This window comes from Apus apus, chromosome Z, assembly GCF_020740795.1.
Source record: "Apus apus isolate bApuApu2 chromosome Z, bApuApu2.pri.cur, whole genome shotgun sequence".
In the NCBI taxonomy this organism is placed as follows: Eukaryota; Metazoa; Chordata; class Aves; order Apodiformes; family Apodidae; genus Apus; species Apus apus.
The window spans coordinates 67,696,459-67,721,737 of NC_067312.1; the positions used below are offsets into that span (position 1 = coordinate 67,696,459).

At 39.2% G+C, this 25,279-nt stretch overlaps 1 protein-coding gene across 1 annotated transcript; it reads left to right on the forward strand.

Moving 5' to 3' along the window:
- Positions 1–19,534: 19,534 nt before the first annotated feature.
- CTXN3 (cortexin 3) lies at positions 19,535–19,994 on the forward strand. The gene has a single exon (XM_051642925.1). It carries the CDS (start codon positions 19,578–19,580, stop codon positions 19,869–19,871), a length of 294 nt encoding a protein of 97 aa, XP_051498885.1. The 5' UTR covers positions 19,535–19,577; the 3' UTR covers positions 19,872–19,994.
- Positions 19,995–25,279: the final 5,285 nt, after the last annotated feature.

A 25,279-nucleotide genomic window follows, 5' to 3' on the forward strand; every position in this document is an offset into this window, starting at 1 on the left:
CTTCTCCCAAGTAACAAAATAAGAGAAAATGGCCTCAGGTTTTGTTAGGGGAGGTTTAGATTGGATATTAGGAAAAAAATTATTTACTGAAAGCCTTGTCAGGCACTGGAAGAGGCTGACCAGGGAAGTGGCTGAATCACCATCCCTGGAGGTATTTAAAGGATGTGTAGATATGGTCCTTAGGGACATGATTTAGTGGTGGACTTCGCAGTGTGCTAGGTTAGTGGTCGGACTTCATGAACTTAATGTCTTTTCCAACCAAAACAATTCTATGAAAGCTTACCACCATCTCTCAAGGATCCAAATACAGAGCAACCTATAGACCTTTGTTCTGTTGTCCTATTTTTTGTTGTTTTCCTCCTAGGAGGGAATGACTGCCCTTGGAGAGAACCTGAACCTTCTCTTCTTTGTCCATCCTTCAGAACACACTTATGCTTGACATATTCTTCCCTAGCACCAGGGCTTTAACAACATTATTTGTCAGAAGACCATTCTGTGTTGCAGTCTCTCTTGAGCCTTTGCTCATTTCCTTTCTTCTTGAGCCCTGATCTCTGTTTTGTCAGATTGCTTCCTTTCTTTTCTCCCTTGATACACAGTTTTCTGTCAGTTGCTGCTTCTGTCTTGGTGGAGCAGCAAAACCTGTTTCCCTGGTTCGCTTGTTTTATTTTTCTTTGACTTTGTGATCAGTTTTCTTGCAAGAGTTTCCTTTGTTTATTTCTAAACCATGCCTGTGTAGCTACGTTTCACCATTTTCTGCATCTTCAAACCCATATCTGGTTTACTGTTGTGGTCACACTTGAGCCTCTGAGTTTCAGTATGTTTATGTAGAAAAAGGTACCTGCTTAAGGTTGATGTATGTCCTGCAGGATCTGCATCCTATTAGTTGCTTTGTCTTGTGCTACCTTAGCAGTCCTTACTGGGTTTTTATTTGTCCCCAAAGCCAAATAAACAATGATATTTTCTTTGAACATGGTACTCTTCTGGAAGTACCTTTTCAAAATCATATTGGATTAGTCCAAAATTATTTCCTTTTACAGTGTTACATTTGGTCATAAGGACACTGGGAAAACAGGGAACCTATCACTGTGGATATCTTAGCAGAAAAAAACACATCCTTTTTAATCAGAGCATTACAACTGCACCTTGAAGTCAGTCAGCCAGTCACAGGTTCAGTAATTCATGGTAAGTAGTACCCAGCTCTTTTGTGTGAAGCTTGCATGGGTACTATAAAGGACATTTGATGAGGAGTTCAAAGCACTTCCAAACAAACCTGTCTCTGCAGAAGTGGTGTAAGAGAGTTTCACAATATGGTGTCTGTGTTTCTTGGTGTACCATAAGGACAGCAATGACAGTGATTTATGACACTGCCCTTCTGAAATCCAACTGATCCCCAGGAATGCTGAATTAGAGTAAGGTACAGTGAGAAGCTCTCAAAATAAGGTTGTGTAGTGTCCCTCTGTGTGAGTCAGAACACCACTTGAGAGCCTCCAGCTACTCAAAAACTCACCTGCTTTTCTTTCTCAGCAAGCTAAGACAGTGCTGCCAACTTCTGCAATTTAATTATGGCTATTTGATGTTTTACTTAAAGTCTGGTTCCTACTGGCTGTGACCATGTGAAAACTTCAGCTTCCCCTTAGAGAAAAAGAATATTCTAGCCATCAAAATACAGAAATTAGCAGGCAAACAGGATCCAAATGCTCACAATTGGCTCACAAAATTAAGGAGGAGGAGTAGAAGAAACATTCTTTGTGGAGTGTTAGTCAAACATCTGCCAGAATAATTTTGGTGTAATTGGTTTTGCCTTAGGAAAACCTCATGTTGGCTTCAAATAATTAAACTGAAATACAATAATTTCAAGTTTTGTTTGTAATTACAGTAATAGGCGGTGAATGGGACAAAGAGATTTTCATCCCTATTTTTATGTTTTAAAGAAGACATTTTTTAATATATTTAATGAAAAAATACAAAAGCTTTTTCTCAGAACTTTCAAAGAAATGCATTTCACTAGAAAGTGTAGTATCTGCAGGATCAAAATTCTTTGCAGGAAACCATATTCTCCAGAAATAGAAGTAAATTCAGAGACATTTATGGGGTTTTTTTACACAGCTTTAGAGTTTCTCATTATAAGTATCTCTCAAAATAGTCTTCTTCCCTTCTTACTGAATATGCCTTTTTTCGGTAACGTTGTGCTAGGATCATGTGGTCCAAGTCAACAAAGAAACCTGCACAGCAGGATTTCTGAACTGGAACTGAAAAACAGTCAAAGAGAATGTAATAATAGGCCTTCTCATTTGTGCTAAAGAACTGGTGGAACTTTAAGATGTTACATTTAAGGCAAAGAAAAAGTACTTATGTGAACAGTTAGAGTACATTGAAATGAAAGACACTTAAGCAACACAGGAGGATAAACAACAGAAAAGTATTCTTTTGCAGCTGTTGCTAATATCTACAGTTACTGCAGCTGTGACAAAGGAGGACTGTATTTTGTGGTGTAAGGGCATTGCCTTGCTAAAAAGCAAGAGAGTCTCATTTCAGGTGAAGTGGAACCAGTGCAGTAGCTGTACTAGCTTCCTCAGAGCTTTCCCTGAGAAAGCTGAAGTGCCACTGCAAGGTGAGCTGCAGTGTCAGTGCTGGGAGGACACTTCATTGCCTCACAAACAGGAATGAAGCACTGATGAGCAGGTGGCAGACTTTTTCACAGGATGGCTGCTCTCTACTAAGCTAGGATAACTCGAGGAAAATTACTCTCAAGTGCAGCTATTTTGCATAGATTCTCTGCTAGAGATACAGATGAAGAGGATGCTAAGGTGTCTCTGTTGTCTAGAGGTAGATGCAATTGTGAGTGGTAAAAGTCTGCAGCAGCAGCTTCATGAATGTCTTCTGATGGGACCCGAGTCAGGCAGCTCTTCTGGGATGGCAAGTCAGGTGGGATAGCAGGGTGACACAGGGAGGTTTATGCATGCAGATTTCCAGAAAGACTGGGTATAGGAATAAAGTGGAAAGCAAGATTAATAGGTTTGTTGAATTGCAGAACTCTTGGAGGGATGATTGTAGAGCATGCAGACTATTCAGAGGAGGGCAGAAGCACTGTCTCTTAAAGTTATTTGAGTCAAAGACAACAACAGGCTGTGATGGGTAACCAGGCACAGCCAAGCTGTGAGCTGTTTTTGCTCACCCCTTCAAAAGGAAGTACTTAAAATAATTTCTGTTAGTAGGAAAAGAGACCAGATTTGTCAAGTAAACTGACTAGCAGTAACAGCAATATTGACTTTTGAGAGATTCATGCTGTTGCTTCTTCAGTTTGCTCTGTATAATGTAACCTAGTGAACATTTTGTTTTAAATAAAAAACTTAGAGGTTTCTATTTGAATTCACATGAGAATTTTGCACAATATCTCATTTGTCTTGTTGTTTGCTGGCAACAGAGGAGTGAGTTACAGTTATTGAATCAGTATTAACTTTTTTTATCCCCATCAGATGTCTCATCAAACCAGAGCAAAGTTACTTTGATGGGAAGCGTTGGAAAGATACTGTCATTCCATTGCAGAGCCTGAGAGAAAAAAGCTTGCAGTGTCCAGTTCTGTCAAGCTTCTTTCATAAGTTCCACAATTGTTTCAATATTATTTTAAATCTTATGTTTAAATGCAGTTCATGTTAAAAGTGTTTTTAGCATCTGGAAAGCCTTAAAGGCTACAAAGGTCTAATGTAATCAGAAAGTTTTAGAGAAAAATGCTGGTGTTCATGTAGGCTATGGTCATAATGGCAATGAAAAAGCCTTTTGGTAGCATTTTCAGTGTTCATTGCTGTAAGATGCAGTAAGAAATTGCTCCTGTACCTTTCCTCTGCCTACCTTTAATGAGACTGCAGTCTGCCTTTTACAAGGCTGAAGGTCAAGATGCTGGAATCTGGCTGTCATAACAATAATCAGAACAGTTTGAGAGTATTGAAAAGATTCAAAAAGCATCATGGGTATTTTTGCAGCTTTATGATATGTAATGAGGTCTCCCAGAACAAGGCTTGCTGTCCCTTTCTTTTTCCTTTGTATTTAATCTTTGACATATCAGATGTATCAAATTAATCATAGAATCACAGAACAGCTCAGGTTGGAAGGGACTTTGAAAGCTCTTCTGGACCACATCTTTGTGGGAAAAGGAGCCTAGATGAGGTTATCCAGCACTCTATCCAATTACATCTTGAAAACCTCCAGTGAAGGGGACTCCACAATGTCCCTGGGAGGTAGTTTCAGTGATTGATTTTTCCTCACTGTAAAGAGTTTCTTTCTTACTTCAAGATGAAACAGTTTCAATTTCCTATTAGAGCCATTTAAGAGGGATAGAGAACATAAGAAAGGCCTTTAGACGTTCCTTTTATTTTTCTTTAAATGCATAAAAAGTAGCCTTCTGGGGCTTTAGATTTAGCATATTGTATTAAATTTAAAGCCACTTCAATCTCATTTTTTACTCTGCAGGTATGTGAGACAGAAACTACCTCCCAAAATTCAGGCACTGAAGTTTTCCCCTCGGTTTTCTACTTGTGGCCTTACAGTGACAATATAAGAAAACTGGGGCCTCTAGGAAAAGGTGAGTTTTGGTCTTACCCACTTACATGACAGCAGATCTACAGACAGCTCCAGCAGGACCAGGGTACTTCACAGCTGGAAATGTGACTGCTGGTGCTGACAGGGGCTGTACAAATAGTGTAGAGAAGTGTGGGTAGGGATGTCTGGGAGTCTCACAGTTTGCTGTAATAAGTGTCCTCTTTTTCCAGAAATGTCTTCAGTTTATGGCATGATTACAGTCTGAATACCTTAATTAATATGTGTTTGCATGTATGAACACATCCTGTTAACTTGTGTTTTCTTGTGGCTTCTTCCCCAGCATTTTGATACTCAGAAGACTCCTGTCCCTTCTTTTCAGTCATCAGTCTCTTCTCTTGCCCTCATGTGCACTTAGCTGAAACCATGATTTTACAATTAACTGTCTTTCAAATCTTTTCCCTCTTTAGCCTTTTTTCCTTCAGCTTCTCCTTGTCTGCTCTTACAGCTTTTTTTGCAGCCTACCTGCAAACTGCTGAAATCACCCTGGTCCCTCTGTAACCAGCCTCCTTTCAACCTTGTTATGCTACAGTTCTACTGCATATCTGCTCCTTGAGGTAACCACAGCTGCACCACATCCGTGGATCCTCCCATCTGTTTTAATCTTTTCCTTTGTCCGTCTCTAAGGAGTGGTGACTGCACAGTCATTTTCCTCCCCAGCTTTGCAGGAAGGCTTAGGATGCAGTTTCAAGCTGCAGCTAAGCCAATATAATAATAATAACAACAACAATAATAATAACAATAATAATAAGAATGATGATGATGATGATGATGATGATGATGATGATAAAAAATCTGCTGCTGAAAGAGGCAATCCTCCTCCTCTGTTTTCAGATTCCCCCCTCTGTCCCCATCTCTCTTCAGATGATCTGATGAGAACATTTATTTTGTTTTGTTGGGTTTTTTATTTCCCAGGTGGATTTTCCATACCTGATTTATCCGTTAGTTGCTCAACAGCTGTGTCTGATGCAAAAGGGGTGGTGGCAGCCTTTGGGGCTGGATGATGGGGGGGTGGAGTTCACCGCTGTTTGCTGCAGTGTGAAAAGTCTCTCTGGAAGCAAGAAGTAGAAAGATAAATGACTGGCTACAGATTTTCCTAGGAGAAAAGGTGATCAGTTCCTTGTGCCTGGTGGCTGCAGTGGAAGAAAGTACCAAGTGATATGGACCTGGATGAGATTGTAGGAGTCGGTGGAAAGGAGAAAGGTTAACTTCCTTTCACTTCTGCCTGTCCAAAAGCAGTCTACAATAGCTTAGATTCTGTTTGTGACTTCAGTAATTTTTCATTACTGCTTCAAAGTGGAGGAAAAAACTTGAAAAAATGGTGTCATTTGAGTTTGTCACTGATTTTTTTTGTATCAGTCTAAATAAATTGAACACTACAGAACCAATCACTTTTCAAAATAGGAATGTAGATGGGTTTTATTGATGTATTAGCAGTTCCAATGTGATTAAAATTAAAGGTTATACATTCTTAGCTGTATTTTAATTAATAAATGACAAATGTGTTGACATGAAAAAATGTAGTGGTACACAGGGGAGCTTTTCATGCTCTTAAAATATTTTTGCAATGCGCATTTGAGAGCCTGGCATGCTTATCTCTTTATTTGTCACAATTCAAGAGCATGCTACCTTTTGTACAGAATCCTTCACAGAATTTTAATTAATGCATTTCAAAGGAAACCCATTACATTTGTTACCACCTTTAAAAATAGACTTAAATCTGTTGCCCCAGTCATGAAAAATGTGAACATATCGTGAGTGTAAATTAACTGCAGTGTTAAATAGCTCTATTGTCTCTCTGTGTGTGTCTCTTTTTGTGGGCTCACATGCTTTTAGCTTTAATTGAGGAGACTAAACTTACTTTTGGAGGATCATAAATTCTGCAAGACAGGACAGTAATAGGTAGCATTAAAATATGCTAGTTAATATGCTGTTTGGAGGAAAAAAATGCATGACTAATCTTTCATCACATTAAATCATTATATTCACCTTTGAGATGTATTGTTTGCAGCCTTTGTACAAGTAGTATTCTCTTACATTAAATAACTGCTTTTATGATAATTTACTTAAACTGCCTGATACAATGTTCTGTTGTTTACTGATGCAAATATTTAACACTTGTGTATAATATTAGATCAATGACAGTATTTAGCTGTGGGGAAAAAAGTCCCATTTTGGCTGTGGCAATGTGCCCTGTTGCACCACTGGGTGTGTAAAACATTCATTATGGAATTTCTGTGGTTTTTAGTGAAAAAGCACTGTCACCTTTGGCATTTCCAGGTCAGCCAATGGGATGACTTTCATTCTTTAAAATCCCTAATTTAACCAAAACAGTGGACAAGAATCACTTGGGTGTTGCCAGCTTCCTGGGCTGGAATTCTGTAGCACATTGTATAGAAATTTCAACTGTATGGGTTTATTTAAGGGAACTACCTTTTCCTTTCATGACACATTTCCAAAGAATGACCTCATTGTGAAAAGGGGCAGCTTCTGCAAAGGAGGCAGGACTCTCGAGAAAAACATATTCATCATCCCAAATTGCTCTAAAGGTCAGCAGTTATATTGCTGGTACACTCCACCTCTGCTGAGACAATCCTGTCTCACTTCTCAGCAGTAGCTCTCAGTTCTGCAAAGTTATTGAAAATCAGGACAAAATCAAACAGCAAGAAAGCCAGCATCCTGCTCATTAAACTCTCAAACCTCTCTTCATACTTACTGTTCCAAAGCTCTTTATATTATTCTGAGATGACTTTTAAGGTAAATGACCTAATGTGAGAATGGGAATGTTAGGCAGCATTTATAATTTCTTAAACAATAAAATCCATTCAGTAATGTTAGTGTGTTGTGTTTTTTTTTAATGAGACTTAGACATAAAATTGCCTTCACTGACATTAATGAACTGCATTATACCAAAATCACAATTCCTACATAATGCAGTGATGTCTTTTGGAAGGCATTCTAATTCAATCTCTTAAGCTTTATAGTAGCAAAATTGCAAATAGTTTGTTTAATGACTAATAAGCCTATGGATTAAAGATAGAAGTATCTCTATACTTCTATTCTGCTACGTCTATGCAAGGTATAAATTTAAATCAGTGTTTTTTCAGCTGCCAGTCACAAGCCATCTAGTAGTCTATTACATGCAGACACCATCTGAATTTCACACAGCTGCATTCATAAATCAACTATAGGAAGAGAAGTTTTTACAAATCTTTATAATTTGGCAGCAGAAGTGCTGTCATGTTATTTTAGGTGTCACAACTAGGCTGCATTAAGACAAAATGGGAAGCAGAGAAAAAAGTGAGGAAAGTAAATTAACTTTGAAATCTTGGCTCTTTTCATGAATTATGTAAATGATGTTAGGGCTTTTCCTTTTTTTTTTTTTTTTTTTTCTGTGTGTGTGTGTGTGTTCCTACAATGAACACTAAAGAATACAAATAAAGGAAAAATAAATCAATATTAGTGTGTGATACAATTTGCAAACACAGCTTCTGAAGCTGTAGTGAACAATCAGTTAGTGCATTGAATGACACCTCTGGTTTAAGATGATGGCATATGGCACTTTATGGTAGGTACAGGTATTACACTGCACTCTGCAGTGGCTGATCCCCATTCCTGCCAGCCTTTAATGTCAGTCAGAGGTGAGTGACTCAGTTTGCACTTCCAAGTAGTTTGAAGCAGGATGGAGTTTGTCAGCTTTTGTGGCAAAACCATTATGGAGACAGTTAGGAGGACTCTAAATGGGTGCCATGGGGCACAGCTGCATAAAAAATTACACAAATACGAATGTGAGAGCTTGGTTTAGAGCCATCTCTACCATACTGGTGCTTTAGATACCTCCAGAGAAGGTTCTGTCACCCCACACCTTATCCTTCTTACCTTTTCCCCCTCCCTTCTCCAGATAGAACAGCCTTCCCTGCCCCAATGTTCATCATTTTGCCTTGTTCTTAGCCAGATTTTAGAAGTCTCTGTAAATTAGGATCATATAAACATAAGTCAACATTGACCATCAGAATATGGATGATATTTACACTAAATGCAAAACAAAATCTCTCACAGCTTTCTCTGGCCAAGCCAGGATCCCAAGCTCACTGGCTTGTGCCCTGGTGGGTGCTAAGGTTTACAGCAGTAGATGCAAATTCGAGATAACCACTTATTTTAGGACAGGAGAGCAGGGGAGCCACACAGTAGCTAAAGTAAATCTCATTTATATATAAGACTTTTCCTTCAGTCATCTGAATATTTTACCCTCCCCAACATTTTATCTTTCCCACTTTGCACTGTCAGTAGTAGATACTTGCTGTCCAGGCTGATGTACCCTTTAGAAATAATTCCAGTTTTTAATGTTTTCAGTTTTATCTGGTCCCACAAAAATAGTATTAATGTGCCAAACTAAGCATTCATTGGAGAGATCATGCAATTGCAGTGAAAAATGCAGGGTAATACTTGGATAATAGAGATGAAATTCCAGTAAAGAAGTGTGCTAAATAGATAAGGCAGGGAGACAGGTTGTGCCATATCTAGGTCAAGTTTGAGGTTGCCCTAGGGAAACATGTGTGCACCTGATTGTTTTACTAATAAGTTAGCAGTTATGATGCTTACCAGTTAACCCTCAGAAAATGTCTAAACTACCTTGGTAGTTTGAATTACCTATGGTAAGGAAGGTATTAATGCACCTTCATGTCTGCCAAAGAAAACTTCTGCATGATGCACAAAATAAGAAAAATCATGGAGTTACCCTGAAAAGACAGTGCAGTTGACTCAGTGTGGGCATCAGCATAGCAAGAGGGTTTATTTTGCAAAATGACTTTTGTAGTGGAGTTAAGGGGTTAGTGCTGTAGGGCCTGGGAGGAAGAGAGGGGATGGGAACCACTGTGTTCTCTGAGAGATGCCTAATCTGAATCTGTGCCTGCAGTCAGGATGTTCACAGGACCCATCAGAACTGGCTTCTACTTCCAACCAAATGCATGCCACAGGGAAGGATGCCCCCAGATGTTAGTGGCAATAAAGCCACCTGCAGGGGAAAAAAAAAACATTCATTTTGTTGGGCAAGTTAACTGTGAGCTGAGTGCACCTGGCCTGTCCTTTCAAGGGGGAGAAAAGCTAGGCTGAATGCTGACAGATCAGCCAAAATCTTTCTCCCTTGCTTTACCTCTGACAGAGAAAGTCAGATCTTGGCATTGGCTATGAGGTTTAGGGAGACCAGTAAAAACATCTGGGAGAGCAACCTCTGCAGGAAAGAATAAGTTGCACAGTCCTTGCCCCTCTGTATAAGTGGGGTGGTAGAGAATGTGCAAGTGGGACACCTGCTACTGACTATGTGGCACCTCACTGCTGGTGCAACACAGGGAAGCAGCACTTTGGGGCCCTGCCTCCACCTTCCAAAACTAAGAAACAGATCTGCAAGAAGGCAAAAATAGAAGCACACTGAAAAGCTGGCAGGAGTGTCTCTTGAGTTGCAGTGAACGTCTCAGGATTGCATTTATGGCTTTTAATCAAAACTCGGCTGTTTCCTGAAAGGCTGCATTTATTTACACTTTTTGAAATGGAAATAGATTTTGGAACTAGAGCATATCTAAATATTAAATATAATTACCTTCAAGTCTCCTTTTTCAAAAAGTTGCTTAGAGTAAACCACCACTTTACAGCAAAGCCAAGTCAAGGCTATGGAAACTATTTTAATGATATTGGCTGAGAAAAACTTTCTTTGAAGAGCACTAAAGTAACTTTCCTATAAAATAGCTGGAGATGCAAATTCATCCCATTACTAGTGCTGTAGGAAATTATCTGAAATACCAAAGTATTTCTGATATTTAATTAAGAATTTTACATTATTTCCACTAAAAGGCATGTGTGAAGCATACTGTTTTCAAATCAAATAAGAATCTAGGATTTTGCAGTCTCTGGCATTGGAAGACAGGATATGATGCACTCATTGCAAGAACTGACCCTCTAGCATCAATTAAACTCAAAAGTCACACTCAAAAGCTTTAGCTGCCTGAAACAGAATTAAGTGGAACCTAACTCTGAAACTGAGATCCAAAACACTCCTGGGCTAAAAACTGCTTGAAATCCAGGCTGTCCTCCTCCTGTCTTCCCTCTCTCACCAACTTGGTCAGAGACACCACTGGGGTTTTCCACTGAACTCCTGGCTGCAGCTTTAACCTTAGTGGAACCAGATCCTAGCAAAAGCACAGCATACTCGTCCTCTGGGATCCAACTCAAGCAGTGTGGCAGCAGCATCCAGCTTTTATATGTTAACCAGGTGGCTTCAAGGATTATTTCCGATTTTATTATTTTTTTTTAAATCCAATGGCTGGTCAATATAAATTGCATACAGAGAGATAGGAGCAAACCTCCCCTTCCATGAGGATTCCCTCCTTGCTGGGTTGCTGGACACATGCCTTTGTGATCTGTCTTCCTTTAAGAAATGAATAATTCCTCCTTTTCTTGTAGACTTGCTCAGTTTCTTGGAGCTGAGTGAGTGACTACTTGTATCACAATGAGAATTGTTCGAAGGGAAGTATGTTATGAAGAGTGTCTTCATGACGAAGAGATACATGCCAGAAAGCACACCAGCTAGTCTGGATCACAGAGCAGTGGTGCAGCCAGTAACACACTAATGAGATTGGAAGAGTTTATGTGATTTGGGAGTGCCTAAATACAAAATATAAAGCTTCTATCTGGTGTTATGAAATCCCTATGCCAGAAGTCAGGGAATGTAATCCAGCCTCTTTTGTCAAGTTTTGTCATGAATCTTCCAGGCAAGGAGGGGTTACTAAACCTTGTCAGTTATCCTTCCAGAAGTTGCTTGCTATAGGAATGGGATGTATCAAATCTAGCTGTGCAGAGTTCAGGTTCAGAAAGTGGAAAGTCCCCGAAGAATTTAAAAGGGAAATTATGAGTTCACTATTTAAAGTCACAGAACAAGAGATGCTGATGGACTAAAGGAAGAGTAGGAATGGTGCCCTAGGATACCTTTTTTGAAGCTCGTCTAGAGGAACAGATTCTGAGGGATTCATGGGGTGCAGAGCAAAGCATCAGACTGATGAATGTCCATGTGTGCAAAGGAGAACAACGAGCAGAAAAATCCTTCCTGAAAAGTTTTCCTGCAGAGGTATAATGCATCTGTTTGGCAGACTGTCTCATGGTTTATACCAAGGTACATACTTGTGGCAAAGCAAGGTGCTGGCCACTGAAACAGTTGCACTTGCACAGACTATTTGTGTGTGCCAACCCTAGGTCTCTGTGTAGCCCTTTCTACCTGCTTACCCTGCAAATATGCTGCGGGAGCCCTGCATGAAGATTTTAATGTGACATCAAGAGAGGGTGATTTTTCTCTTTGTTTATAGTTGTATAAAGCATGAAAAGCCAGACTGTGAATGGGTTCAAGACAGACCACCCCAGGGTGCATGGATGTGTCTGGTAGTCTGCATGGTAATCCACAAAATGACTATCTTTTTGTTGTGGTAATGTGGGTGGCAGCATTGCATCAGCTCTGCAAGCCTATTTTGTCCTATTACATGCACCAAAACGTGGTTCCATCCTTCACAAAGTTAATGTTAAATCTTTAAGGATGCTTCCATGGGAAAATCCACACAGAGGAAGGAAGATAATTCTTAAAATCTATTGTCCATATTAGAAAGATGAAAGAGATATGAGAGGAGAACAATATAGCATATTATTTTTTTGAAAGGATATCTGAAAACTGAAGTTTTCTGTAAGACATCAAAACAAATGACATTCTGTCACCTGAAAATATGTTGGGGTCCATGTATGTGTATGTGTCTGCTTGCTTTTAAGTAGAAACTCTCAGAAAACAAACAAAAACCCTTGCGTTTTTTTCAAATCAGCCTATCTGACTGACATTCTAAAACTGACTTAATTTTTCTCATGGGAAAGGAAAACAGGAACCATCTCGTTCTAGTTAGATATTTTCCCTCACAATAAAAGCCAACTATATCAAGGGTAGCTTTAGTACATGGAAACAAGCAAAGCTCCCAGGGAAAAAATTGCTAGGTACAAATTCAGCAGTTAAGCAGTAAATGTTGCTGACTATATCCTCTCCCACTGCAGGGTCAGTTTATTTCCTAAAGAAAGTACACCCCTAGCATATAATATAATCCACTACATTTTAAAACGCATAAGGGATTAAGGTATTTGGCTGAAGATCACAGATTCTAATCAATATTCAGATTGCCTGATAAAAGGAGAGTTAATTTGCATTCAAAAGACAGATTACTGACAACAATCAATAGACTAGAAGAGAAAAGCACTAGCAGATTGTAGGTCTGCTTTTGCAAAGGTAAGGGAATACCAGGTGGGTCTTTTCGGTTGTTTGCTGTGGGGTTTTTTGTACAACTTTTGAATGTTAATGTTCTGCTGAAGATGGTTTCAGACAGGCTGTGAGGCAACTGCTGTACTCAGCCAGGCAGAGTCCATTGAAGAGTTGCTGAGGCAGAACTGAAATTACAGCCTCACTTTAAAAAAACGACAGTATTGTCAGCTAATTACTTCGAACACACAAATAGAATTTTCATTCGAGTTTGTGGATTTTTTTGGGTAAAATCTAATCCTTCAAAAGGCAGTGTTTGAACTGATTCCTTGGCAGACCCTGATCCTTTATGCTTAGAAGTACAAGGAAATTGCAGAAGAATGGAAAGAAAGATACTTCTAACTACCTGTAACTGCTGCAGTGCAAAATGAGTCAAGTTCCCTCTGGACTAGATAAAGGTATTTGTTTTCTAGAACTTGATTGTCTAATTTTCTTAATTTATTTAATAAAGTTATACCCTTTATATTGCATATGCCTGGCTAATACTGTCGATTATTTCCTACATATCAGGTCAGGAATACTGACATTAGACTGAAAAGTAACAATAACTAAATTAATGTATATTGATTATCTCATTGTGTATTCCCTGTTTACTTTCTGGAAATGTTTTACTGATGCCAGAAAAGGTCATATAAAATCCATTTATTGTCATTTTAAACTGCAAATATATTTTTGGTAGGAATTTTTTACTACTAAGACAATTTTTCAAACTGCTGGTTTGTCTAGGATGTAGCCTATAAGGACATGAACCATGTTATTGGCTTTAAAAGCTTTACCATTTTTGTTATTACTGCTACACATTTAAGGTATTCACTGTGGAGAAGGGTTTCAATACTGATGCCTGTGTATCTGAACACTCTCTTTTTAAAAGAAGAGTGTATACAGAGGAAGGAAACAGTCTGATGCATGCCAGACCATTGCACACTTTCCTAGATGGTGTAAATATATTTATATTTCACAGATTCATACTTTCAGATCTTCACAAGTAGTATCTCATAAAGCTACCAATACTTTAGCAAATGCAGTGAGTAATTCAAGTTTCTAGAATAACTTTGACCTTTTTTGTATATAAATCCTCCTAACACAGATGGAGAGGAATTAAAAAGATTATATGTGCATTTTTAACACATTAAAGGTGATTTTCCATTTTCAACATTTCAGGGTGCATTAAGTAAAAGTGAGGTGCATGGTATTGGAGAGGGTCCACAGAAAAAACCCAACAAATTATTGCTAAAAGTAACCCCATCTGCTTGCTTTAAGAATGTCAACCACTGAATAGTACACCAAGGGGCTCTTTTTTGTGTGCAAAGATCTGTCCTTAAAAGCTGCTGGGAGATGATGAGAATATGTGCCTGCAGGGGAAGGACAATACCTGCTGGATATTAAATGTGTAAGAAGAAAAGAATGAAGTACATGTGAGAAGAGCATTGTTCATATATCCATTTAGACTCTGCAGCAAACAGTAGAACAGGGTACAGTATGAAGGAATAAAATATACATTTGGATACAAGACAAGGGCATGTGTAATTTCATTTGTTAGGCTGGTACATTTTGTGATCAAGTTTTGTTCATCTAAAGTAGGTTTAAAATGTCAATCACATTAACTGAGCTATGAGTGCATGGAAATACCTTCAGTAAAATAATTTATGTACAGATGTTTGAGCCTGAAGAAACTTGCCATGTGTTTTTGTAGCTAAGGAAGTGAGTAATCAGTGAAACCAGTATGGGTGGTATAGGAAAATCATGCACATGGTCTTGGCACAGCTGTGTGCTTGCTACATTCCATGAGATATTTCATAATGGAAACCCAATTGCTCCACTAATATAGGATACCTGCATTTCAGGCATGTGTTGTGAAGCACCCAGTGAAGTCAAAGGATCTTACAGATTAGGAACAGAAAGTCTTGAGTGAACACGAAAAGCAAAAGAAAGTCCTTTGGGTGTTTACGTCAAAGAGAGAGGAAAATACCCTGTTTCATGTGTTTAAATGTGCTGATGTTTAATATCTTGATGTGCTCATTGCCTAACTGTAATTTTTATCAATCAAATTTTAAAAGGTCAAAAGTGTTACTGGGCAAGATGGTGATTAAGTCAGCAGGACTGTATAGGTAGTTGCAGTAGCAGGAAATTTGGCCTTGTGTCTAGTTAGCAAGGCTGCAAGCCCCTGTGATTCAAATGGTTTTCTGCTGGTAAGAGTCATCCTTTGAACTTGCATGTTTTGGAGTGTTTTCTATTTATTTTATGTGATTACATAGAACACATTGTGCAGTGAATGATCTATCAAGAAGTAGCAATAAACAAACACTGCCACTTTAGATGGTGTTTCATTGTTGATGGTTTTAATTTAAATATTTGCTTTAATTCATGCACATATAGACTGTGTGTGTCACAGTTCAGTCTGGAGGTGTTCAGTAGTTTTTCTGAGTTACCAGTTCCTCAGTATTTTGAAAGACTAAGGGTCACCAATACTAATCTTGTGTATCTCTAGGTATACTGGAATGATGTACAGCAACTGAAAGTCAGCTCCAGAGCTTCTGTGTGTCTCAAGAGTATCCATGCTGTACTGCAGCTACCTGGATGGGGTGAAATGCCAGCTTATGAACAGGTAGGATAAACTGGCAGAACAGGTAGAAGTAAGATTCTGCTCAGCAGACTGGGATATGATTTCCTACAGTCTCTTTGGCTGTGACTACTCACCAAAATACAAGTCTTCCATGATAAGAACACAAACATACGGGTGATCATACAAAATGGAGTTTATGTTGTTCATGGCAATAAAGAGGGGGCAATTTAAACCACAGAACAAAGACAAATTTAATTGTAAATACATTGTTCCTAGAGGTGCAGATCTTAAAGCCACTCTTTCCCTTAGTCCTGTTGTTTGCAAAGTAAGAAGCTTTAAACTGTGAACTCTAAGGAAATCCTTTTAATGTGTGGCAATTTTCAATTAAAGTCATCTTTGAAATAAATTAAATGCTGAAAAGCACAGAAAGATCAATCAAAGGTGCTTTGAGCAAGGTTAACTCTTCAGAGTTCTGAGAATTTGTCCAATGACATTTTAAATTCAAAATTCTTAGCGGCTTGATCAGAAAAGTTATCTTTTTGGTGACATTTGATCAGGCCTATGCTCTTAGTTCAGTTACTGGGCTTCAAGTGGGCACCTGAAGGTATCTGAAGGATAGGATGTGCCAAGGCCTAACCTGGCAATTTAATGCCACTAATGAATGACATGCTAGGTTTTCTCTGTTTCTTAATTTCTTTTTGAATTTAGTATCTTAGACTGTAAGCACCACCTCAGGGAAAGATATAATTAAACTACCTAATGGATGTGTGCACCCTGGCAAGGAGAAATTATAATAAAAACCTGATGTGGAATGAGAGATGTACAGCTGTGTACTCATCAAGCAAAATATGAGACACATCTGCAAGGAATGTACTAGAGAAAGTAAAGGGAGCACCTTTTCATTAAAAAGAAAGGAAAATCACTGCTAGTCATTTAAGTGAAGGGTAATCTGTTTGTTCTATCAGTTATGATTTTATCTGAGATGAGGGGAAAAAAAGTAAACAGAAAAGAAGCAAATGTGCACCTAGAGGAATCTTGGTTACATCAATGAATTTTTCAACAACTTTGAGTCTTTTCACCCATGCTGTAACCTGGTTCAGCTCTTAGTGATTAGAACAAACTGAAAAGAAACACATTCGGGTTGTGTTGCTATTATTATTATTATTATTACCTGGTTTCTACCTCTTTCCTTGTTATGATCTGTATTTTTTATTTATTTGTTTTGGCTGCATGGATACCTTTGTGCTGAAATGGGGATACCTATAATGTGCATTACACTCAGGCTTTCATCTCTTGCCTCCTGGATTCTGCATTAAAGGTCGATCCTTGAGCAGAAATCTCCCTCATGCCTCTCTTTGCAGCTCCTCAACACTCTCTTCCAGGTTCTTGTCCTCCATCAGGCTTTGACCAGTACAAGGAATGCAGAGGTTCTCATGCAAGAAAGTAGTTTAAAACATGTTGTCATGTACAGTCTGTACAGCCTCCTATGTACGGACTATTTCCAGTTGGAAGGAGTCTCTGGCCTTCAGTGCAGGCAGAGCTCTGCTGACATAAGAGAAAGTGATGGCCAGGGAGTTGCTTCAGGTGAAGAACCAGAGGCTAGGGCTGTGGAAGCCCCACGTTATTGTGGCCAAGGTGTTTCCAAGCCTAATTACTTGTGTCTATAGATACACCAAATTAGTGTCTTTAGCTAGTTACCTTCTCCTTTCAAGTACCCATGTGATTTTATCAGTGGGGATGATTAAACATAATTTTGTCACAAAGGAAATAATTAAGGATCTCATTTAAGTTTTAGCTTGCAAAAGAAATTGTCCGAAGAGGGCAAATGTAGTTATGCCAGGTAATGTGCCTTTCTGTGGAGAGTAAGTGCCTGCCCGAAAAAGCTTCCAGTCATTCAGTTTCAGTGTAATGAACATACTCAGAAGGCTGTCTAGAAGTCCTAAACCTCAGAAATACATTCCTTTCACCTTTGCAATGTAGTCTGAGTATTACACTGCATATAGTCAAGAGCATAAAAATTAGGATTCTGGGTGTGAAAAGCTGCTAATTTTAAAATAATCAGACATCTCACCTGTGACTAAAATCAGTCAAAACTGCTTACTGGTATGAAAATGAATGTCTAACTCTTCTCTGTATTATCCCACTTGATTGCTTGACGGTCATGGATTTTCTATGTTCTGCATTTTCTCCCATGGTTGCTAACTATATTCAGATAATGCCTAGAAAAAATGTCAGGAAAACCTCTCCTAAAACAGTCTGAGGTGTGAAAAAAAGCCTGGTTACTGTGTTACATATCTGCAGTTTTAGGAAAGACTTCTAAGTGTGTATGTATATAGCCAAGGGCATATGCTTAAATAGCATTAAAATCTGTGACATAGTGTGTGTGCTAAAGAGCCTTCTGAAGTCAGAATATAAGAAGTCTCTTAGAAGGGGGCACCACTGTCTTTGGCCTTCACTGTAGCATCACTACCACAGTGATACCCTCTGTCTCAGTTTGTGTTTCTTCTTCTTTATAACAAGATTATTTATTGACATAATTCATTATTTCCTTCACCAGGTTTCACCCCCACAAAAAAAAAGTATATCAGCTTATTAAACTGGTCTTTCCTAAAGTTCTAGTACTCTCTGTTAAATCCCTACATTTTTTATCAGCTGGTAAGTGAGACACTCTTCCAAAAGACTGGTAGTTAATATTTTTGATCCCTCTATCCTTTCCATCACAAGTCAGACAATAATCTATCAAAAAATATGCAGCTCTAAAATTTTAAATATACAATATTTGGTATATAATATTCGGTATTCTCCAATATTCGGTAAAAAAAAAAAAAAAAGTAGCAGTTCCAATATTTTTATTGCTGTAATACTATTTTGTTTAAGGTGCAGTTTTAGGACAATCCTGGCAATATTCCAGTTTGACTGCGCTTTCTTAATTCACTTATACCTATTAACTGTTGTTACTGAGGCATGCCTATAAATCATTACTGACCCCAGTCTGGTGACAGTGTGGTTATAACTGTGTGGAAGTTTCACTTGTGCATGCTTTGTACTGCATTGTGTTCCTCTGTTTCTATTCCATCCTCTTACCATCAACACAGAACATTCAGCTGAGACAGCATTGTCCTTCAACTGGCTTTGTAGCCTCTCTTTTCATGAGTACACTTTACAGGCAATTTCAGTGGTGCCAGTGATCAGGCACAGTGATCAGACTGTGGCATCCAGCAGCACTTCTTCCCCACTGGAAGGAAAATCTAGTGTGCAAGGGAGGAGGAAGTAATGGCAAGCAGACACCCACACAGGCAGTCCAGGGAACAGATGTGCTAGGAGGCTGTAGCACAGCATATGCTCTGCTGCAGCCAAACCCAGCCAGACAACCTGGCAATTTTCTAGATGTGGCAGAGGAAACATTTACTCTTGAACTAAATTACTACTTGACTGATTTCAGACTGCCTTCCTAAATCTTTTCTCATTTCAAACACTAATTATTTATGCCATTCCTTCATAAATGCTAAAGTGTTACAGACACTGACTGGTTGCTGCCTTCCATCATAGGGACACAAGCATTTTATTGGCCTCCTGCAGATCCCAGTCCATCCCACTTCAAAACATTTTTAGTCATGGTGTATAAAACCATAACTACATTTGTTTTTCAAACCCTTCTCCACAGCTTACAGCAACAGTTTTTCTGTCCTGCAGCAAGGCATGCAGTTTGCCATTTCTGTGGGCTAACCACTGCAGCAGTGTCATTAAGCCCCTCACTTTCCCCCTGGCAGGAAATATTCTACCCTAGTCCAAGTGATGTAGTAGACAGGGAGAGGTTAATGCCACCTCAGGGTCTAGTGACATTTAGTATTGGTAGCTGGATTCTGCTCAGCCAACAGAACAGTACAGGATTTCTAACAGGTCTCATATATGACACACAGGCAAGGAGACACGCTGTCAGGTTCTTTTCCAGATAATTTTTCTCCATTAGGAGGACTTGTATTGAAGTAAACAAACAAAAGGGCTATTCATGGTTAACATTGCTTCCCTTGCCCTACAGAGAGCAAAGTGCATCCAGATGGCTTCTATTCTGACCTCAGCAAAGTGATGATGAAAAGAAGGCAACTGTGGGATTATTCGTTTCAGCTTCCCTGGATGATGGATGGAGAGATAGTCACTGCCACTTTGGTGCCACCTGGGAACATGACACCAAATTCTAGCATGTCCCTGGAACAGAAAACAACGTTTGCCTTTGTGATTGTGTTATTTATTTTCTTGGGAATCCTCATTGTTCGTTGCTTCCGAATTCTACTTGACCCCTACCAGAGTATGCCAACCTCAACCTGGGCTGATGGACTTGATGGACTGGAGAAAGGCCAGTTTGATTATGCTCTTGCTTAGAGACTGAAAATTACGGAGGCTTATTCAGCACTGATAAAAAAACAAAAGCCCTGGAATGTCTCTATTTTGTTTCTGGTTTACATTTTTTTCAAATATTGTAGGGTTTGCAACATACAAATATGCATACCATTAATTTTATTTCAATTAAATGACAAAAAAAAAGTTAAACCTTTGAAAACAGATTATTATGGAATCTCGTAGTTGGGAAAAATATAAAGGTTGCATGAGCAGAACTTTCCTTCAGAATGAATTGGAACGGTATGTAGTGTGTGTGATCTCTCATAACCAGCTGAGAAACAGTAGAGCATGTCTTCTCTTGGGTAGCTTTTTTATCATTAACAAGAGTCTGTGGAGGAAGGTGTCTTAAAAATGAAGTAAGGATGTGTTTTTATGATTCATATGCAGTAGACTAGCTTTTCAAGATGTACAAGACTCTTCTTGCTATATGTCCCATGCTCTGAAGGCAAGCAAGGAAGCTTCCCATACCATAAGATATGAATGAAAGAGCTAGAAAACTTCAGAAGAAAATATTTCCTCTACATTTTCTGAGATATTCAGTAAGATGCTCTTTCTTTTCATTAAACAGTGATTAAGTTACTAAATACTAACAAATCAATGACTGTAACGTTTCTTGCAAATAAGATATGTAATTTTGGCCCATTTTTTTTCCCCAGTCCGGTTTCTATTAAGATAGGTTTTTGCATTGTTCTTAAACCAAAAATTTTTCAATCTTGCATGTGTCTCAAACCCTGCATTTCCAGCATCCAGTCAGTCTGTTTATATGGTGTGCAGGTCACACTGCATTGCTTTTGTTTCTCAGTGGGTTGATTGAAACATTCATTGGTGCTATGAATCAATAAATAACCAACACTCTCTTTACCTATGAATGCCTTTGAATGTATTTATGCAATGAAACCCATTCCTTGAAGTCAATGTAAGCAAAAACCCATTTTCATGATTGATCAGAGAATGAAAGGTTTCAGAGATTGCATAAAATTAAGCAGAACTATGTAGAGGCCAAGTGGATGTTTGCAAGCATTGTTTAGCACCATTGAAAAACTATAGTGGTAACAACACTGGATGTACTGCCGGGTGGGAAAAGGCCACTCTTCTGAATTCAGCAGAATCTTGAAAAAGGTCCTGGTGCTGCCAGGCTTCTTCAACATTTCAGGGAGGGAGAGGAAAGGCACATTTTACCTATTTTCACACAAAGCTTTAGATTTATCTATTTTAGTCGTACCATAATAATGACAAACAGTCGGGACCTTTTCCTTTGTGCTTTGGCTTGCAGCCTCTTAACAGAGAAACAAAGCCAGCCCCGTAGCTGGTACAGCTGGGGCTGTGCTGACTCATCCAAGCTGAGGCTCTGACTCCAACCATGGCATTTAGAGCTATTTATTTTCCTTTGCTGCTTGTGCTGTCCATCGTTTAAAGGTTGCAGCTATTTGTAGCAGAGGCAGTGGAAGGAGGGGTGGCTGTGCACACTGGCTATCACAGTTCACCGGAGGGCAAGCAGAGCCCCAGTGCAGCTCACTGAAGAGTTCACAGAAAGAAGTTGGGCTGTGATCTGTCACTGCTGAAGGATGAGCACAGCTTGTTGCAGGGGTGGTAACCTTTAAGATGGAGTGGGCAGAAGGGGTCAGAAACAACTGCGTTCTCCAGAAGCCATGAAGTACTGGCTTTAGATACATATCTGTCAGTGCTAGGGCACATCAGTCAAAGCAAACTCAAACTTTCAGATCACTTCCCAAAGTTAATTACAGTGCTGCATACAAGAAATATTCCTGCTGTTGCACCAGTGCTACCTAAAGCAAGGCTTCAATATTTATGAAGCCACAGTAACACATCTCTCCCTCTCACCTGGGATTTCCCTCCTGTGCCAGGGTCGGTTTGTTTGAAGACTCTAGACATTTTATTTTCTTTTAAAAGAAAAATACTTTTCCTCATAATCGCACCTAAAGGGGAGGGTGATGATTCTGCTCAAGGGAATGCAGTGCAGTGTTCAAGTGAGGCAATTTGATTCTTGTGTGAAGACTGGAAGTTGCTGAGGACTATTTTGGAGACTTAGCTGGCCAGCATCTCTGGTATGTTTGGAAGCATTCCAATGAGATATTTTTATAAACCAATGGGGTAAGTCAGTCTATTAAGGGGTACCTAGTACTGCCGGGTAGCCACTTTAAATCATCCCATCTGTGGATATTGCTAAATTAACTACAGCAAATACAGGAAATTCATACCAGTTCCCCCACCATGGCATAGACTTTTTCCTTCACACTCTCAAAATCTAACAGAAGTTTTCTGAAGATATGCTAGTGATTCAATTTAGTGACAGTTTACTTTTCCTTTGCCTGGAGAAACCAGGCCAGACTCTCAATGAAAACAGTGCTATTCCAGTCCACAATGTAGCCTCTAGCACATCACTATGCCTTACAAGAATATGTATTCACTGTGGAATGACCTGAAATATTAATGAGACTGGAAAGGGAGGCTCTGTGTGCTAATGCAGCTATGCTCAGGCATCTTGGCATCAATCTGGCATAGGCTTTTGTTCATTATATAAGTTGCTGTAGAAAATCCCATGCAATCTTTAAAAACCCTTTTCAGAATTGACCTTTCTTGATATAAATTAAACAAATATACACTTAAACACTGTGGAGAAAGAAGGAAGTTGTGTAGCTTTTAGATAAAAATACCACATTTATGTTAATTTATTCAATCTAAATACAAGGAGTTTAAGTCAAAGGACTATTGGTGTGATACAAAGCAAAATAAAAACAGAGATAGAACTCTTCATTGGTAGACACCAGGGGGTAAAGTTGTTTTATTCCAATGAGGCTTGCAGGATTTTTTTTATCCCTGTCATGACCCTTACATGAGAGTACTGGCCTAACAGCATGAGGCTGAAGTGGGAGTCAGTTCTCATCAACATCTGGGTGCATGTGTGCTAGAACAGCCCCTGTGCTGCTTTTCCACTGTGGTCAGAGGCTTGAGTGCAAGGTGTGTGGACAGGAACTACCTATAAAGTAGCTCAGGTGTCAGGAATGATACAGGCACAGAAACCTACAGCTGTACACTCTGCAAGAGCCATGTAGGGGTTAGTGCTGGATAAGTACATTTATGTTGGACCTGTGAAATGCATCTGCCACTGCCATGCAAAAAGCAGGATCTCAGTGCTCTATCAAAAGTGGGTGAAGTTGGCATCCAGCAGTACAGCTGTGCTAATTGGAAGAGGAAAGAACCCATTAACCAACTGATGCAGTTGCCAGCAGGTCAGACGACTTCTCTCTGACCAGAGATGGTGGTTTACAGAATTGAACAGACTTTGAATTAAAGTTTCTTGTAAGATAATTTTGTGTAAATAGGAGGAAACACTAATAGAAACTTGTCCTTTTTTTTACTTTTTTGTTCTGTCTGCTGTGTACTCTGAGCAAATGTGTTATGTTTGATTTTGACAAAGTGGTCTGTGAAGCATAGCTTAGTCAGCTTTTACTACACATGGCCCCAGAAGAAGGTCTGGAGATATCTTATTTGTGGTTATGCGGCCCTGTAAGCCTAATGATACTGATGCACAGGGGGTTTGCAGGTTTGGAACTCTGCACAGAGATACTGGATCTACACATATAAGATGTGGTCTCATAGGACACTTTCAAGAAGTCTATCTTAGGAGTTGCAACCTTTGATCCAATCTGTAGACTGCTAGGTAGGAATTTAGACTCTGTTTAGTGCAAAGATCAAGAAACAGGTTGTGGAATCTCCTTCTCTGGAGATGTTCAAGACCCACTTAGATGCCATCCTGAGTAATGTGCTCTAGGGGACCCTGCTTTAGCAGGGGAGTTGGACTAGATGATCTCTAGAGGTCCCTTCCTGCTCTGATAATTCTGTGGTTCCATGAAACTTGCCCATGTCAATGACTACAGAGAAGCAGCCCACAGACCCCCAAGAGCTGCAGGAAGGAAACTGAAAACATTTGACCTATGGCATGACTGGGTCTGTGACCACGACCTGAGCTTTCTCCAAAGGAAAATTCGGTTTCTTTCATGTTGGTTTATTGATGTATGCTGAGTCTGTAAAAGTGTCTATTCATACTGATGTTGTTTGCGTTAAAATAAAGCTATTGCTTTTCCACAATTCACATTCTGTTTTAAATGCTTCTGGAGTCTGCAGCAAAGTTCTGCACTTTTTAGAGTATGTAGATTTGGTGTTATTTCAGCAGCATTGATATATGAGGCTGCCACAGCTCCTGCTCTTTTGTCAGTGTCGCCATAAAAGCAGGGGACGCTACAGCATTTTTTCTTTTTTCCCTCTTGGCACACTAACTAATACATCACCACCATGCCCTTAAACATCTGCATTGTTATCTTCATGGTCTAGAAGGAGCAGTGAGGAGTGAAAGGTCTTTTTTAAGGCAGAGACAAAGACTTATTATCAGTGCTGAGGCAGGAACTGTGAAGCGCAGGCTCCTGTCCCATCTTGGAGTCACTGTGCACTAGTCAACAGGGTAGTAGAAAATGCATCTTTCACTTCTAATGTAACTGTAAAGCCCAGTAAGTCCTATCACACTTTCTTTCTGTTTTGCATGAGCTCTGTATTTTACTCTGGGAGAACCAGTGTTGTGGCAGTTGCACCAACTTGTTATTTAGACCAGCACATGGTCTCCCAGGGAACTAGGGGATTTGGTGCAGTGCTGCTACCTCAGCAAATTAATAACCAGTGATTGAATCAGACTATACTTAAGTTTATTGATTTTTAGTGAGATTCTCTGCTTCTATCTATATTGGTTTAAAACCTTACCTTGCCTCTTAGAATTGGTATCAGAGATTTAAATACAGAAAAGTGGTACTGGGAATGACTTCTAAGCAGACAACACAATGTTTTACACACAATGATTAAGATTTTTTATTTTCTGTTCTATATATGGAAAAAATTGCAAAGGCCAGAGTCAGAGCATCTCGGCATTGCATCTTAGTTTATGTTTAATAACCACCTGTCTGAGACAGGAGAAAGACTCACACATAATGCCGTCCCCTCATCTTTGTAATTCCATGGCTGATGCTGGTGATCACTTCAGTGAAAATCAAAGGACATCTAAAGGTCTTTAAGCTCGTGACATTAGTTACAGTATCCTTGCAACAGAAATAGAAGTGCATTTATGAAGTTTTTGTAGTTGGAGGGTGACATTCTCAAGAACTAATTCCCCATGGCTTTGGCTTGATGTAACTGACTTTAGCTGCTTTACTTTGGATTTGCATCATTATAGCTGAGAATCATGTTCCAGATTTCTAAATACATATTGCTGCTTCAAAGAATTGGTAGTGCTGCACTGATACTTCATACATGTGTAGTTAATTTTTGTTAATAACTAATTTTTAACTTTAAGTTAAACTTAACAGGTCCTGTAAATACAATAA